Below are 17739 nucleotides of genomic sequence, written 5' to 3'. Positions count from 1 at the left end.
TTCCCCATTTCCATTCTCAATTTTATTTAATTACTGCTGCACATTAAACATCATCATCATCAAATTATGTCCCAGTTTTCCTTCCCAAGGTCAGTGGTTCTCTCTAAGTTTTCCTGCTTCCTCTACCAATTAAAATGACCACCACAAAATACACTGTAATCAAAGATGCTGTAAGTTATGGTGTTTACAACCAACAATCAATCATCCTCCTCTTTTTGGTTTTCTGGATTCTCAAAAACTACTGGCTTGTAGTTTCTAAACATCCATTTCACCATAACATTATTTTTCAAAGTTTATTGACAAAAATATATATATATATATATATTAAAAAAATTTATCATCTTTGAGCACCCTTCATCCCTTCTTTAAATCAATTTGAGATCATGAATTTTGATTTTATAAAATGCTGAAAAATTTAAATAAATTTAAAGTAAGAAAAGAAATGTATTAAACCTGAACATTATCTTAGACTTAAGTTTGTAATTTTTTTTTATTTCACAAATAAGCACAGAATGACACTATTCTGTGTAACAAAAACAACAAATTAGTCAATAATGCACTCAGATCATAGCAGATATATATCAACATGATCAACATCATAATACTAAGTACATGGTATTTTCTGTACCAAATAAATTGAAGAAAATTGCTTGATGTAGTAATGATTATCTGAAAATTAAATTTATCACTGGTGCTAGTTACATTATCATACAAATATTTAATTGTTGTTGTATCAGAATATAATTTTGATAAAAAAAAGATTAAATTTTATAATTTTGACAGGCAATTTATGTCAAACTTGATAAACTTTGAAATTATTTTCGAATTCTTTACAATTAAATCTTATCAAAAAAATATACTCTCATAAAAATTAAAATTTAATTTATATGATTCAAAATGAAAACAAAGTTTATATTTTATCAATATATATATACACAATTTATTTTTAAATTCAACCATACAAAATTGATAATTTTATTTTAAATCAACTCAAGCATTGTCAAGTAAATATCATTATAATTTCTCACCAAGGCAAACTTTTATAATATTTTAATAAGGTTCAATTTATAATTTGAAAAGATCAAACAATTATTTCTTAAGAAATATTAATGTATAGAGAAGAACTATCTTAAAGCATGAGACACCAACCCAGTTATTAAATCCTATACAGATAATTTGTATATTATTGTTGTCACTGTCCAATATAATAAGCGATTATTTCTTAACCTACAATTTAATCACAAAGTATCACAAAGAAGAAATTGTTTGTTGTAGAAAATCTCCTTTAATTTCACAAAAAATGCAAGTAATAAAAATCAAAGCATTAATACAAATATCACTGGGTTCATTATAGAGTAAATATACCATATTTGTCCTGTGGGTGTTACACATACATTAAACCACAGAAGGTACCTTTAATCCTTTGAATAAACTTTTAAAGGGGTGATCTCAAAGAAGTAAATGTATTAGTCAAACATTGTTAAATCAAGTCAAGTTTACACATTCTTTTCCTAATCCTATTAGACCAAGATTTATATATATCTTAATTAAATAACATTTACTCTACATGAAATTGATAGTCAATTATTTAAAAAAGTATTTATAAAGAATTAAAAGGTACGCATTTACGCATGTATACTAGTACAATAGTATGAACAGTTAAAACAGCAGATTGTAGAAATTGATATACAAATAACAAATATGCACGTAGGTCATATTTAGCATTTTGATAAGAGATGACTCAAGATAGCTCAAACTTTTAAAATAAAAGGTGTCCACATTCTGGAAAGTTTCCAGGGATGAGAGTTGATGACAAATAACAGGTTAATGTACATGTATCCTCATTTCCATCATGGGTAGGGTACACATACAACTAAACCAGTGGCAGATCCAGGGGGGTCTTAGGTTTTTAAAGGACAATCAGTGCATTTAAATGTGGACGTCATATGGTTGAACCCCCCCTTTTAATCCTGGTTTTAGATCCCCCCTTTTCAAAATGGCTGTATCTGCCACTGTAAACTACACAAAATAGACTACTGTTTATGACTACATAATCCTCCACTACATGTTAAACCATTATACTAAAGAAGAAAGAATTGTAAGACCATGTTTTTAGGTCCATTGAATTGAAATTCAATTAGTATTGTTACAAATTTGTAAAAATAGCATTCGTAAAAAGTTCATACATTTAAGTGAGAAGTTATTCTGTCGAATTTGTATAAAAATGGTAATTGACAGGACTTCAAACTAAATCTTGCATTTGATTTAAAACTAATTAACTTCCTTGATAAATAAAATTACTTTTAAATGTATTGAAGAATTTTACTTTACTCTTTACTTCAACAAAACTGGGTGGTAAGAATTTTAACAGAGAGTTTATTATGATTTGAATTAGAGTGACTTAACTTCCTTACATTTACATGTATAAGATAATAAATTACAAAAGCATCCAGTACATCAACTATTAGTTGTTAATAATTATAAGCGTGCCATCTCTTGTGTATCTCTATTTGTAAATCAGTTTTTAGACAAGTTAATTATAACCATGATAACTGCCCTGATAACTTGTCTTAACTGTTAACAATTATAACCCATAATAAACTTGTTTTTACAACTTTTTAGTGATCAAAGTGACATTTAAATGAAAACTCTGTCTTAACAAAATGTGATCTCAGTGGCATTATGTGTGGTAAATGGTCCACATAAATTAGATGAACACAGCTTTCTAAAAATTATCTTTAATCGTTACAGGTTTTATCATTGAATAGACTTAACAGGTTTCTGTTTCATCACATAAAAGTCATTTTCACTGTGCACATAATGAATTGTTGTATTTTTATACAAATTACAAGGTATGTTAGAAAATGGTTAAAGTATAAACAAGAAAAGTGGTTGCGTTTTGAATAGAATTTTCCATATAATTATTGTTATGAATGCTGTCCTGCAGAGAAGGCTTGCTTGTATTGTAAGTATGCTAATGTTACTTTGAACAAAGCCAGCAAGACAACAGTTGACTTCACATCAAGGTTTTGTCCTCAACTTTTTCATTTTAAATCTCTAAACTCATTTCACTATTGAAGATAGAAGAAAGTAGCCTAAAATCCCTCCAATTTATCCCCTATCAATAACATAGGAACAGCTGTCCATTTCAATTGTATAGTGATGATCTACTGACCCTTACATGGTCACTACATCTTTAATCTTATTTTATACACAGTTGGGAATAACTCTCAGCATGAAGAGAGAACATTCATATGAATACATTTGCAAGTCATGAATGACTTTATGAATTTTAAAATCTTTACCTATGAAACTTGGTAAAAGGAAGTAACAGTATAGACTCCAAGCTTTAACCTAAGATCAAAGGAAGCACCACTGGTATACGTCCTAAAATAATAAATCTTATTTTCTGCGGTTTGATGGTCAAATAAATCTTATTTTCTGCGGTTTGATGGTCAAAAGTACATTGTGCCAGTTAAAGATACATTGTATACATTGTACCTTTGAGGCTCAACAGATATAAAAGCATTCTTTTCTTCATTTTTTTTATTATAATTTGTACCCCGTAGATGTACATGTTAATCATGTTAATGTACATGTATGTTAATATACATGTACAATTAATGTATATATTCACTATATCATATCTACATGTACTATTGAACATAAATGAAAACTTTCTAACATGTGAACCCTGAACCCACAAAATGTATACATCTTTTAAGTATTTTTTACTGATGGATGTATATACGTGTTTTCTTATTCTTATTTATATTCCATTATACATAAATGAAGTTGCTATTGTGCATGTTGTGTATTTTTATTTTTTACTTAATTTAGAGTACAATATAATAAATTAAAAGTTATTTATATATGCATGATATATATATTTTAATAAACATTTTTTTTATTATTTGTTCAAATAACAGTGCAGCCCTGACATATTTATCAAGGTTTATTTTACTCAATTCAAAGTTTTGTATGATCCTTAAAGAGTACTTGATAAATATTGTATTCAATAAATTTACGAAATAGTCATGAATTTGAGAAGACAACATAAACCTCGTATTTCAAGTCAAAAGAATTTCTAAATCCACCCTTAAAATCTCTGTCAAAGGCTTACAATGTTGTCTATGTTTGAAGTGTCTCATGTTATCTCTTAATAAATATTTTCTTTTAATTTCTAATAACACAAGTGATTCTCAAATAGTAGAAAGTTGCACAATAGTTCTTTTATCACAGCTTAAAACTAAAATTCCAGTAGAGGAGATAACTCAGTTTATTTTATTCATAATCTGGCTGAATGATTTGTTCCTCTGTAAACCTGAGCCTTACCATTGGTCATGTTGGTTTTGTTAATTTGGTGAATGGTATGAGATAATAATTTTCTAATTCATACTGATTGCCTTCATTTAACTCATTGTTGTTAAATTCATTTCTCAATAAAAATTAATTTCATTATTCACTGATCTATGAGACAGTTTATATACTGACACATGAAAGAAATCATAAATCCTATTCAGAATTAGGATTGATTATTTCGTCTTGAAAATTGACAAGTGTAATAACTAATATTTAAACAATTAAAATATTATCATGTAATCTGAGGCATGTAAGCAAGGATTGTTAAAAGTTTTCAAATTTTGACAGTTAAAATCCATTTACCAATTTTACTGTACATGCTGAATAATGTATAACATGTATAAGTATAAGTTAGAGCTCTGACAAGACTGATAAACCAATTCTGAATTTTGGAAGGCTTACTTTAAGAGGGGCGTTAAGGAGGAGTATCTGCAAAGAAGAACGCGAAATAAAATTTCCATTTCACGATGAACAAACAATTAAAAATTTCTTGCACGCTGATTTTTTTACCGATTTCAGGAAACATGGTGAATAATGAACCTTTTTCACGGCTGTGTGTGAAATATAAATGGCATAACAAACATGTTGCATGAAAATAACCCTTTACCACCCTCATTTAAGCTGGAGCAAGTCATACATGTATATATGCATTTTTCACAAAGATGTAATGAAATTTTTAGACTTACTTCATGTACTTTAATGTATGATTATGCTGCAGATTTATTCAGGTCAGATTCAGTTCTGTAAATCTTGAAATTTTTTGCATTTCGAGATTTGTAATAAATTTACTTTATACATATATATGTAATCTTGAAATGAAAATGCAATATCAAAATATATCCTTCAATTACATTCATTGTAAGATAAATAGATATAAGAAGATGAGGTATGAGTGGATTGAGTGCCATTGAGACAACTCTTCATCCAAGTCACAATTTACAAAAGTAAACCATTGTAGGTTAAAAAACTGTCTTCAACACAGAGCCTTGACTCACATCAAACAGCAAACTATAAAGGGCCCCAAAATATTACTAGTGTAAAGCCATTCAAACGGGAAAACCAATGCACATGTACAAATTTATCTATAAATATAAATGGCATATAATATACATTGTACATATATCTATGAATCATATGTACAATGTACAACATTTATCCACAATTGCACAAAATTATTTAAAGTTGTTTTAGACTCTCAGGTTTTTTTCTAATTAACTACATGTATATTGCTATTTTGATTTTTCAATCTAAAGTTAGTCGCCTTTTTACAACTTTTTTTTCATCAAACTTTTCTTAGACTTGTACAAATGTATCTTCTCAGTACAATGAGTACATACATGCATAATGTATATATATATATATATATATATATGTCACACAATCAAATACAGTGATCCACCTATTTATTCATTAGAAAATTTGCTGCATTTTTAATAAATATGTGCCATTTGAAGTATATAAAATATGGATTAAAATGCCTCTGGCCTTTGTTAGTCCGGTATGATTTTTAATTTTAGTTTCTTGTGTATAATTCGGAGTCTAGTATGAAGGACGCCTTCTGGTGCGGGTGTTTCTTGCTACATTGAAGGGCCCATTGGTGGCCTTCGGCTGTTGTCTGCTCTATGGTCAGGTTGTTGTCGCTTTGACACATTCCCCATTTCCATTCTCAAATTTATTAAAAATTGTTAACACTAGTTAGAAAAATATCCATAATAATGTTTGAGGACCTGTTTGGCAATTCTAGTTAAAATTTACAAAAGATGTATCTTAAATTTGAAGCTGGGTCCATAATAAATATTAGTATTACTTAAATAGGATACTGTATTATATACTATACATGTATATACAAATCATCCAATGAAGTCACTTATTTGGGATAGTTATATTTTCTTTTTAAGGGATTGTGTCGAATGATTTGCTTTTTCATCTTTAAATATTCAAATACTTCATTTTTTAAAACTCACCTTGATATTTTTCGAACATTGTCATTTGAAATAAAATACATGATGTTTTCATGTACTGAGTGGAGCACGTGAGTGTCAATTTTATCCCTTCTTTTTCCAAAACTGCTTTCATCTTCATGAGATTCTTTCAAAAAATATCCAACCATTAATCCAACTAAAAACATAACACTTAAGCTCAAAATAATCAAAGAAAATGCCCATGTGCTAAAAGTTCTTTTCAGTGTCTTTTGGGCTGGAGTTTCAGGTGTATAAATTCTCCCTACATCATTAGGATCATCCGACACAGTACTCCAACTTCTGTATTTTGTAAACGAACTTGCACTCGCCATTTCTGCGTAAATACTGAAGTTATAATTGAGAGTTTCACCTGAGGCACTTCATTATTGATTTTGGGGACGATCTCAAAGTTTAATTCATGACTTATACTGAAAAGGGTTTAAATCACTCAAAATTTCAATTTCTGTCTAAGATATATCGTTTTTTCGTTGTACAGGTAAATCTGTTTTTATAACTTTATCAAAGAAGAGTCTAAATTTCCCGCGAGAGATTGCAATGCAAACTATAAAAACATTTACAACTTCGGAATCAAGACCGTTAGTAATCCGTACTTTCCCGAAATTATTGCATTTTTTGAAAACTTTTTTCTGAGTGTGTTTTTTCCCCTACTATTCTGTAGACTATTCTTGCCATGTGCAGGGTTACAGTTTGTCAAGTTCTTGTGATGTACCTTAACTTTAGTCATTTTCCTATGCATACTGATTATGTGATGCTGTTTCTGTATCAAAGTTCCAATATTTTTTTTTACATTTAAGTAGTCACTTTTAGTTGAAATAATTATTAATTGGACTTGTTCCACAGGCACTCAGAATTTTTTTTTTTTTTTTTGCTATATACCTTTATATAACAAGGTATAAAGCATTTTTTCTGAGATGAGTGCCTGTGACTTGTTCACGTTCTGCTATATAGTTAATGTCACAGTCCCACTAAATAGAGCATACAACATCTAAAGTTAAGTATGTCCATATCTTATCTTATATCTAGAAATTGACAATGGGGGCTGGTTGAGAACAAAGCTTTACTACAAAACAGATTATTTCAGCTTCCCTGTTTTTTTCCCTTAAGTCTGTTTTTTGTTATATCTACTTTATGTGACTCTGCATTTATGTATGCCGTCAGACTTTGAACGACAAAATTATTTTATGTCTACCTGTGCGAATTTCAAACGCGCAATTTTACACCAGTACTGAAAACCTTCCATCCTTTACGAGTAGACTTTACATAGATAAATAAAATCGTATAAGATAAGCAAAATGAGGATGTTAAATTTGATGTATCCCTTTTTGTGCTTCTTCGTTACATTTGTTGTTTTTATAATGATTAAGATGATAACACAATGTTGACTGCTGTACCCCTATTTCCGACATTTTACTCTTTGAGTATGTTTGTTTTGTTCACACATCGTTGACAATGTTATGGAATTTGATGCGACTGTCATACAAGAGAGAGGTTTAGCTAGCTATAAAACCAGGTTCAATCCACCATTTTCTACATTAGAAAATGCCTGTACCAAGTCAGGAATAGGACAGTTGTTATCCATTCGTTTGATGTGTTTGGACTTTTGATTTTGCCTTTTGATTTTGGACTTTCCTTTTTGAATTTTCCTCGGAGTTCAGTGTTTTTGTGTTTTTACTTTTTGTAAACTTTCCATTTTTATGTAGCCAACAATCCAGCAGTGCCTGCATATGAAGTAACAATCTCCAAGTTAATACGATATTCCAGAGCTTGCAATTCCTTTTAGGATTGCTTTCCTGCTAGCAAGGAAGCTACTGAACCAAGAGTTCCAAGTGCCAAACTGACGCTATCAAGACGGTTGGTTGACCCACGGGGGGGGGGGGGGGTCACTTCCTATATAAAGGTATATACATATGTGCCGCTGGAATGGGTCCCTTTTTTTGATCCGTCAAATATATCAATGGGGTGCAATTTTACCGAGGAAATATATCAATAGGTAGTAATTGACCGATTGTGATATATCAATGGGTCATAAATTTCAGTTTGTTGTGCAACGATCTTCACTCGGAATTTCCCAAACTCTTTGTCATTAAAATTGTATATGCATATAGGTACTATTTGAGCTGATAAATATATGAATGGGTTATGATTTCGCTGTGAAATATATGTATAGGTAGGGATTTCACAATTATTCAATATATAAATGGGGGGTGTTTTTAAAATCCCAGCTGCACACCTGTACCCAAAATCCCATGTTGAGACCCCCCCCCCCCCCCCCGAAAGTGTCTGACCTGTCGTAACCACAACCATGGCGACATCAAATGTGACCTACCGAGTTAACTTATCACCGATTTTGTACTTACCAAATGTGGTGTAGGATCTGCTTAACCTTTCGAAGCAATTGAGATCACCAACGGATTTTGAATGCATGGGTTCGTGTTGTTGAGTCTTTAAAAGAGAGGCGAAAGATACCAGAGCGACTTTCAAACTCATGAGTCGACTTGAAAAAAATGACAACGCCATTGCTTAAAAAGAAAAGGACAAACAGACAAACAATAGTACACAAAACACAACATAGAAAACTGAAGTTAGACTGAACAACACGAACCCAACCAAAACATAGGGATGATCTCAGGTGCTTAGTTTTCTATATTGTGTTTTGTGAACTGTTGTTTGTTTTTTCTTCCTTTTTCCTGTTTTCCCATGGCATCATCATTTTGTCACCTATTTTCGACTTATGAGTTTGTTTATCCCTTTGCTCACTGTTATAAGTTCAAAGTTCAAATTTCTTTATTTTCCAATTAAGGGCCACTGATGGGACATAATGACAACAATACACAATACATTATCATTCATAATCTCTCATTAATCTTCAAGTTAGCTTAATGTTGGTTGGTTTTCTTGACTCAGTTATGACGACAGCCGGCCGTTTCACAAGTTATTTTTAATCATTGATTGGTTTTGGTCCCTTTTTTGTACTTTCTCGATTTTATCAATTATATATTTCTTTGTTATAATGCTTTATGAGCCCACAACCGGTCCACATTAGCAAACTCTAGTTTGAATCTGACGATAAACTCAGCATTTTACTCTTAGACCTAACCTTCTCACTGACTTGTCACAAGAACAAAAAAGGAAGTGATATCAATGTAAATCATATATAAAATGATCCTTTACAGGAGTTACCATATATAACATAGTCCTTTTAGCCTTACTAATTGCAAGAACACAATGTTATCTGGTTAACCTATAGTTAGATACGAATTTAACCCGGACCTTCTTTTACCTATATATATCAATAGAAATAAGAAGATGTGGTATGAATGCCAATTTAAGTTACACTGTTTAAAAAGTAAACAATTAATAGGTCAAAGTATGATCTTTAATTCAAAGCCCTGGCTCACACCAAGCAGCAAGCTATAAAGGACCCAATAATATCTTGTGTAAAACAATTCAACTAGCGATCTAATCTATATAAAAAACGAGACAACAATCTTTCTTACAAGGCAGCTGGATCGTTACAACATATGTATCAGTCAATTATGTAGTTCCAGACATATATATAACAGTCATTGACTTTAACTGTACGTGCATTAGTAACATGAGCAGGGAGTACAATACCAAATCAATAAAGTTTTGGTTATCTCCCTTGACTTTAACTGTACGTGCATTAGTAACATGAGCAGGGAGAACAATACCAAATCAATAAAGTTTTGGTTATCTCCCTTGACTTTAACTGTACGTGCATTAGTAACATGAGCAGGGAGAACAATACCAAATCAATAAAGCTTTGGTTATCTCCCTTGACTTTAACTGTACGTGCATTAGTAACATGAGCAGGGAGAACAATACCAAATCAATAAAGCTTTGGTTATCTCCTTTGACTTTAACTGTACGTGCATTAGTAACATGAGCAGGGAGTACAATACCAAATCAATAAAGCTTTGGTTATCTCCCTTGACTTTAACTGTACGTGCATTAGTAACATGAGCAGGGAGAACAATACCAAATCAATAAAGTTTTGGTTATCTCCCTTGACTTTAACTGTACGTGCATTAGTAACATGAGCAGGGAGAACAATACCAAACTATAAAGCTTTGGTTATCTCCCTTGACTTTAACTGTACGTGCATTAGTAACATGAGCAGGGAGAACAATACCAAATCAATAAAGCTTTGGTTATCTCCCTTGACTTTAACTGTACGTGCATTAGTAACATGAGCAGGGAGAACAATACCAAATCAATAAAGCTTTGGTTATCTCCCTTGACTTTAACTGTACGTGCATTAGTAACATGAGCAGGGAGAACAATACCAAATCAATAAAGCTTTGGTTATCTCCCTTGACTTTAACTGTACGTGCATTAGTAACATGAGCAGGGAGAACAATACCAAATCAATGAAGCTTTGGTTATCTCCCTTGACTTTAACTGTACGTGCATTAGTAACATGAGCAGGGAGAACAATACCAAATCAATAAAGCTTTGGTTATCTCCCTTGACTTTAACTGTACGTGCATTAGTAACATGAGCAGGGAGAACAATACCAAATCAATAAAGCTTTGGTTATCTCCCTTGACTTTAACTGTACGTGCATTAGTAACATGAGCAGGGAGAACAATACCAAATCAATGAAGCTTTGGTTATCTCCCTTGACTTTAACTGTACGTGCATTAGTAACATGAGCAGGGAGAACAATACCAAATCAATGAAGCTTTGGTTATCTCCCTTGACTTTAACTGTACGTGCATTAGTAACATGAGCAGGGAGAACAATACCAAATCAATAAAGCTTTGGTTATCTCCCTTGACTTTAACTGTACGTGCATTAGTAACATGAGCAGGGAGAACAATACCAAATCAATAAAGCTTTGGTTATCTCCCTTTGTACGTCAACTTGGAGATGTTCTATCGAGTCAAATGTAATATTTTTGTTGTTAAGATTATTGTCTATGAAACACATGGCTATGAACATTATCATCTCGGTGTAGGATATCCTTGTTCAGGTGAATTATCAGAATAAAGTAATAATAAAGCATGCCCTGGAAGGACCTGGAATACTGCCGATAAAAACCAGCAAATGAATATTCATAAAACATAAATATTGTATAAAGAACTGCTCATTAAAATCGTAATAATACAAAACATACATATGATAGGAACAACCCCTGTCACAAATGTCTGCTGTATTCAATATAAACTTACAGCTGTCATCAATGATATTGTCCTTCACATACTGTTTAGATCAGTGGGCATTATTAAAGAGGAAACGGAGAAACGCTCCGTCCTTTAAACTTTAATTTGTTAAAAAAAAAAATGAAAAAAGGCAATTGCATTACAAAACCATCGCGAAAAAAACAACCAAATTTAGTTATGTTTTAATTTGCTGATGACAAAATCGATAGTTGTGCCAATGTAAAGTTTATTCAAAGATCTTATTTTAACATTTGTAAGATAACCTTAATTAATAAGTTTGTTTAAAGGTTCGATGAGTTTACACGGATCACAGTGATATCCGGGCGTTTAGTACACAACCACCGTAATTCAGGATGTGAAATACCGTTTTTAATAAGTTTTCTACAGGTACAACCACATTTACTAATCAAATCTAATTTTATATGGTAACGAAATCCACGACTTAATAATTTACCAGTGATGCATTGACTACGTTCGTTAAAATCTATGACATCACTACACAGACGGGCATGACGAACGAGTTGGCATATATAAACACCGTATGGTGGAATTAAAGGAACATCGCCAACAACAGTATATCGCTGTTCAAAAGTCATAAATCGATTGAGAGAAAACAAATCAAGGTTACAAAGTAAAACCGAGGGAAACGCAGCAACTATAAGAGGAAAACAACGGAACACCAGAAGCACTGAAGTGCAATAACACCAAACGCAAACATACATAGAAACAGACTATTTGATAACAAATTGCCATACTTCTGACTTGGTACAGGATATTTTGTCGGGTTGAACCTGGTTTTACGGCTAGCCAAACTTCCCGCTTACACGGCAATGTTGAAAACTGACACTAAAATGTGACAGGAATACAGTACAAACAAACGCAAGAACACAGAAAAACGCATAAATGAATAGTGTAATAGTACATTAGTAATATGAATCACACAGAATAACAACGAACATATCCCAATAACAACAACACAGGACTCCACAAACAGTGATGTATTTTTGAGAAGTATATCTAATCTGGAAATTCATACATTTAATTGGAAGGAGATAAGAAAAATTAATTATTATTTTCCCAATACTAGTCCAAATAATTATCATGATTATTACGATATTTAAAAGGCTATTTTAGCTTTAAATTATCAAATAGTTTGACCTCGAGCATGCTAGCTATTATACCAGGTTTAATCCACAATTTTCTTAATTTAATTTTGTCATTTGTTTTGGGACTTTATATTTTGAATTTTCCTCGGACTTTGGTATTTTTGTGATTTTACTTTTTACAACTTCATATTTAGTAACATTCCTACAGTACGTGTATACGGGGTTTATATCTCATAGTTGCTACATTATTCCAGGTCCTGACAATCATGATGTCCGAGCTTAATGGAAGATGACTACAATGAAGATATTGCAGCAAGGGTGATTAAAGGGGGGAGGAACCTGAAAAGTTTTTCTTTGTTTGGTCATAAAATTAAAGCACTTTCAAGTACAATAGTGTAAGTCATCCCCTCGAAAGTTGTGTGGTCCTCACTATGGTTTGGTTAACCACTATGGACTACTAGTATATGTTTTATATATGACTACCGATATATTCCACCTATCATACTCATAATCCCTTCCCCATCTGATCCTTGATTGTGACGTTACCGAAAGTGACTCATTATTGAATTTTTACGAGATTGATCAACACGACGGGTGCATATAGTTATCAAATGTACCAGGCTTATCATTGGATTCACCAGACGCGCGTTTCGTCTACATAAGACTCATCAGTGACGTTCAGACGCTAAACTGGTTACCCTTCTGATGTTTGATAAGTATATGGTGCCCAGTCTTTACTTTTATATTTTAAAATGGTGGATTAAACATGGTTTTATAGCTAGCTTAACCACTCTTGTGTACGACATTCACATTAAATTCCACTATATTGACAACAATTTGTGAATAGAACAAACAAACATAGTAGGTAAACATTTTAAAAAAAGGGGGCTACAACAGTCAACGTGCTGTGGTAATCTTAATAACTATAAAAACAAACAAATATGTCAAAAAAAGATAAACAAAGATTAACACAAACAAAAAGGTTTATAGACAAAGCACATTAGCAAAAAGACGATAGACAAGAATAAAAAAATGGATGACGGAAATTACTTACTTACTTATTTAATCCTCTTCATGTTCTTGAACACATAAGGCATCAACAAGGGACCTCCAACTCGTTCTATCTTTCGCGATTTTTTCTATTTGATTCCAGGTGTAACCATGTCTTTTTATCTCTGCTGCTATATCTCTTCTCCATGTGCCTTTCGGTTTTCCAGGCTTTCTTGTCCCTTGTGGTGTCCATGTCAATACCTTTTTCACATGCCGGTTGTTATCCATTCGCAGTATATGTCCAATATATTTCCACTTCCTTCTGATGATCTCGTTCACTATATTCTTCACACCTGTTCTTTCTGATAGTTCACTGTTTGAAATTACATTTGGCCATCTGATGTTAATTATTCGTCTCAAACAGCGTCCTTCGAATCCTCTAATTCGACTTTCTACTTTTTTGGTTGTTCTCCATGTTTCTGAACCGTACAACAGAACTGATCTAACATTGCACACATACAATCTGATCTTTGTCTTCCTGGATACTTTGTTGTTTTTCCATATGTTATTCAGGTTTTTGAATGCAGAAGCTGCTTTGCCAATACGGATGTTAACTTCTTCTTCAATATTTCCTTCTGCATTTACTCTACTACCAAGATAATTGAATGAGTTTACTTGTTCCAGTTCTTTTCCGTTCACTGTTATTGCTTTATTGTTCTTTCTACCTATCTTCATCACCTTAGTTTTCTTTGCATTTATCTTCAGTCCTACTTTCGCTGCCTCTGATGTAACTTTATCTGTCTTTTTCTGCATGTGTTCATGTGTATGAGAAAAGTGGCTGATATCATCAGCAAAGTCCATGTCCTCTAAAAATGTTGTTAGTCCCCACTGTATACCATGATTTTCAGTTGTTGTCTTCTTCATTACCCAGTCAACCACTAATATAAAGAGAAAAGGAGATATTATGCATTCCTGTCTTACTTCAGATGTATTAAAAACCAATCTGATAGTTTTCCATCATGTCTGACTGCACATCTAAAACCATCATACATTTCCATAATGATGTTAATTATTTTCTGTGGAATTCCATACATACTCATGATGTACCAAAGTGACTCTCTATGGACGCTATCAAAGGCTTTTTTCAAAATCCACATAATTTATATATATGGGTGACCTCCATTCTAGTGCCTGTTCATTTTCTTCAAGTTGTAAGACCTCAAATCTGTTCTTCAGTTCTATATTGAAGTTTTGTTGTATTTCAGGTTGTTTAAGTTTTCCAAAGTCTACGATCTTGCTTGGTGTTTTGCATTTATTTTTTCTTAATTTTAGTCTGATCTTTCCAATGACTAGGTGATGATCGCTGTATACATCTGCACCTCTTTTCACTTTCACATCTAATAATGAGGATGTTATCTATACATGCACGGTTTGTTCTAAATCCACTTTGTTCTTCCCGTAGAATGGAATCGATTTTGTCTTTGATTCGTTCTAAAATTATTCTACAAAGTATCTTACCAGGCACTGATAGTAAAGTAATTCCACGCCAGTTGTTCCAATCTGTAAGGTTACCTTTCTTTGGTAGTTTTATGATAATACCATCTTTCCACTGAGTAGGTAGTATTTCTTTTTCCCATATTTCATTCAGCAAATCACGTAGGATGTTCACGTTGAGATTTATGTCTGATTTTAGTACTTCTGCTGGTATGCCATCTACCCCAGGAACTTTGTTGTTTTTAAGTTTTTTAATGGCTGCTTTGATCTCATCATCTGTTATGGGTCCCATTTCTATTTCTATTGGTGGTGGAGCTTCCTCTGTCCTGTCAACTGAGATTTCAGGTTCAGGCCTATTCAACACCTCTTCAAAATGCTCTTTCCATCTTTCCAGTTGTTTCTCAAATTTGCATATTGTCTGACTATCTTTATCTTTGATGTTAGTACTGTTGGTATTTACTCTGCCACTAAGCTGTTTTGTAATGTTATATAGCTTTCTCATATCTCCAACTTTAGATGCATTTTCAGCCTCTTCTGCAATCTTATCTATGTATGCCTTTTTGTCTGCCTTTGCATTCTTTTTCACTTCTTTTTCCTTACTATTATATAGATCTTTCATTCCCTCTTGTTGTTCTCCTGTTGCTTGGTTGGTTTTTGATTTTAACACTTTTCTTTCCAAAATTAGAGCCCAGGTTTTTTCAGATATCCATTCCTTTCTTTCTTTATTTTTGTAACCTAAGATGTCTTCACTTGTTTTTAAATAAATTTCACTCATATGTTGCCATTTAGAGCTTATGTCAATCTCATTTTCTTCAAGTTGTAAGACCTCAAATCTGTTCTTCAGTTCTATATTGAAGTTTTGTTGTATTTCAGGTTGTTTAAGTTTTTCAAAGTCTACGATCTTGCTTGGTGTTTTGCATTTATTTTTTCTTAATTTTAGTCTGATCTTTCCAATGACTAGGTGATGATCGCTGTATACATCTGCACCTTTTTTCACTTTCACATCTAATAATGATGACCTCCATTTCTTATTAATCAGTATGTGATCGATCTGGTTTTTCACTTTCCCATTTGGAGACACCCATGTGGCTTAATGTATGTTTTTATGTTCAAAGATTGTTCCCCCAAATACCAGATTGTTCATAGTACACATCTCTACTAATCTTTCACCATTGTTGTTAATTTCTCCAAGCCCATGTTTTCCCATCACTTCTTCTGAACCTATGTTAGTTGAACCTACTTTTGCATTAAAATCTCCAATGATGGTAAGTACATCATGCTTTGGTGTATCCATTATGATCTGATTAAATTTAATATAAAAATTCTCTTTCTCATTATCTGTATAATCATTTGTTGGGGCATAGCATTGGATAACGGTCATGTGCCCATAACTGGTTTTCATTCGTATTTTTATTATTCTTTCATTTATTGCTATCCATTCTACAACAGACTTGCTTGCTCTCTTACTCAATAGAATAGCTACTCCTTCCTGGTGTCTACCATCTGTACGTCCTGAATAATAAATGTCTGTACCTGAATTTAGTTTATATTTTCCTGAATCAGTCCATCTGCATTCACTAACACCCAATATATCAAGCTTGAATCTCTTCATTTCCTTAATTGTTTGAGCAGTTCTGCTTGTTTCGTTCATAATTCTAACATTCCAACAACCAAATTTTAACGTTTGTTTAGGAGACAGAATAGAGTTTCTCAGAGTCTTGTCGCTCGTCATAGGCTGCATTCCTGCAGAGGTTTCCATCTGTCTACACCGAACTAATTGATTTTCCCTTGTTTCTGTTTCTGTAACATAAGTTTCTTTCCGTGGCTGAGTAGCTAGCCCAGCGCACAACCCCCTTACCAGGAGGGCCAGGGATTTATTCATCAAGGTTTCCTTCCTCTAGATGAATCGCTAGCCAAAGCTTATGACTCCCATCATGCCATTGGTTTTATATCAAGTTTCCTTCTCTTAGATGAACTGCTTTAACAGATCTATGATCTTCATCTGACCAACTATTTACCCATAGCTGGGGGATGACGGAAATGTGATGCATCAACTGGGAAGATTAGGAGTATTACCAGATTTTGATTTTGCAGATGCTAATGTTCTTCTGTCAATCAAGAACACATTTGCCAGCCAAAGCAGATGTCTTAAAAGAAGAAAAGTAAAACAATGTGTATAAGCATAGATGTAATACACCATGTAGCCTATTACACCGGACAATGACGAAATAGAGATGATAGGCAGTTTAATATACATTGCAGCTGTTACAGATACCAACGACAATCCAACAACCGACATAGCAAATGGAATTAAATAGCAAGATCAGCATACTACAAGTTAAGAAAAATATGGGCATCAAACCTATATAGTAGAAACATCAAAAAGAAAATTTATAAAATCAATTTAATATCAGCGTTGTTACATTGGATAGAATGTTGAAATATAAGAAAGAGAAATGGAGAAATATATAACACCTTTAACACTAGCAACTGGAAAATCGTCAGGATATTTGGTCAGGTATATTTTCCAACTCAGAACTGCTGCAAAGAGCCAATAAGTGCAGCATTACCAACACTAATTAGACCAGGAGATAGAGTCCGATAGGTCACATCCTGAGG

The 17739-nt window shown here is 32.7% G+C and overlaps 1 protein-coding gene across 1 annotated transcript in view; it reads right to left on the bottom strand.

The window, feature by feature from the left end:
* Positions 1-6778, bottom strand: part of LOC143067580 (N-acetylated-alpha-linked acidic dipeptidase 2-like) — a 35390-nt gene extending 28612 nt beyond the window's left edge. Inside the window, exon 1 of the mRNA XM_076240928.1 lies at positions 6327-6778. Coding sequence (XP_076097043.1) covers positions 6327-6655 — 329 coding nt within the window. The 5' untranslated portion in view covers positions 6656-6778. The remainder of the gene's footprint in view (positions 1-6326) is intronic.
* Between the last annotated feature and the right edge of the window lie 10961 nt (positions 6779-17739).

The sequence above is a fragment of the Mytilus galloprovincialis genome, chromosome 3 (genome assembly GCF_965363235.1).
Source record: "Mytilus galloprovincialis chromosome 3, xbMytGall1.hap1.1, whole genome shotgun sequence".
Classification (NCBI taxonomy): Eukaryota; Metazoa; Mollusca; class Bivalvia; order Mytilida; family Mytilidae; genus Mytilus; species Mytilus galloprovincialis.
Note: the sequence above shows the minus strand (reverse complement) of the source record. Positions and strands in the feature narration are given on the sequence as shown.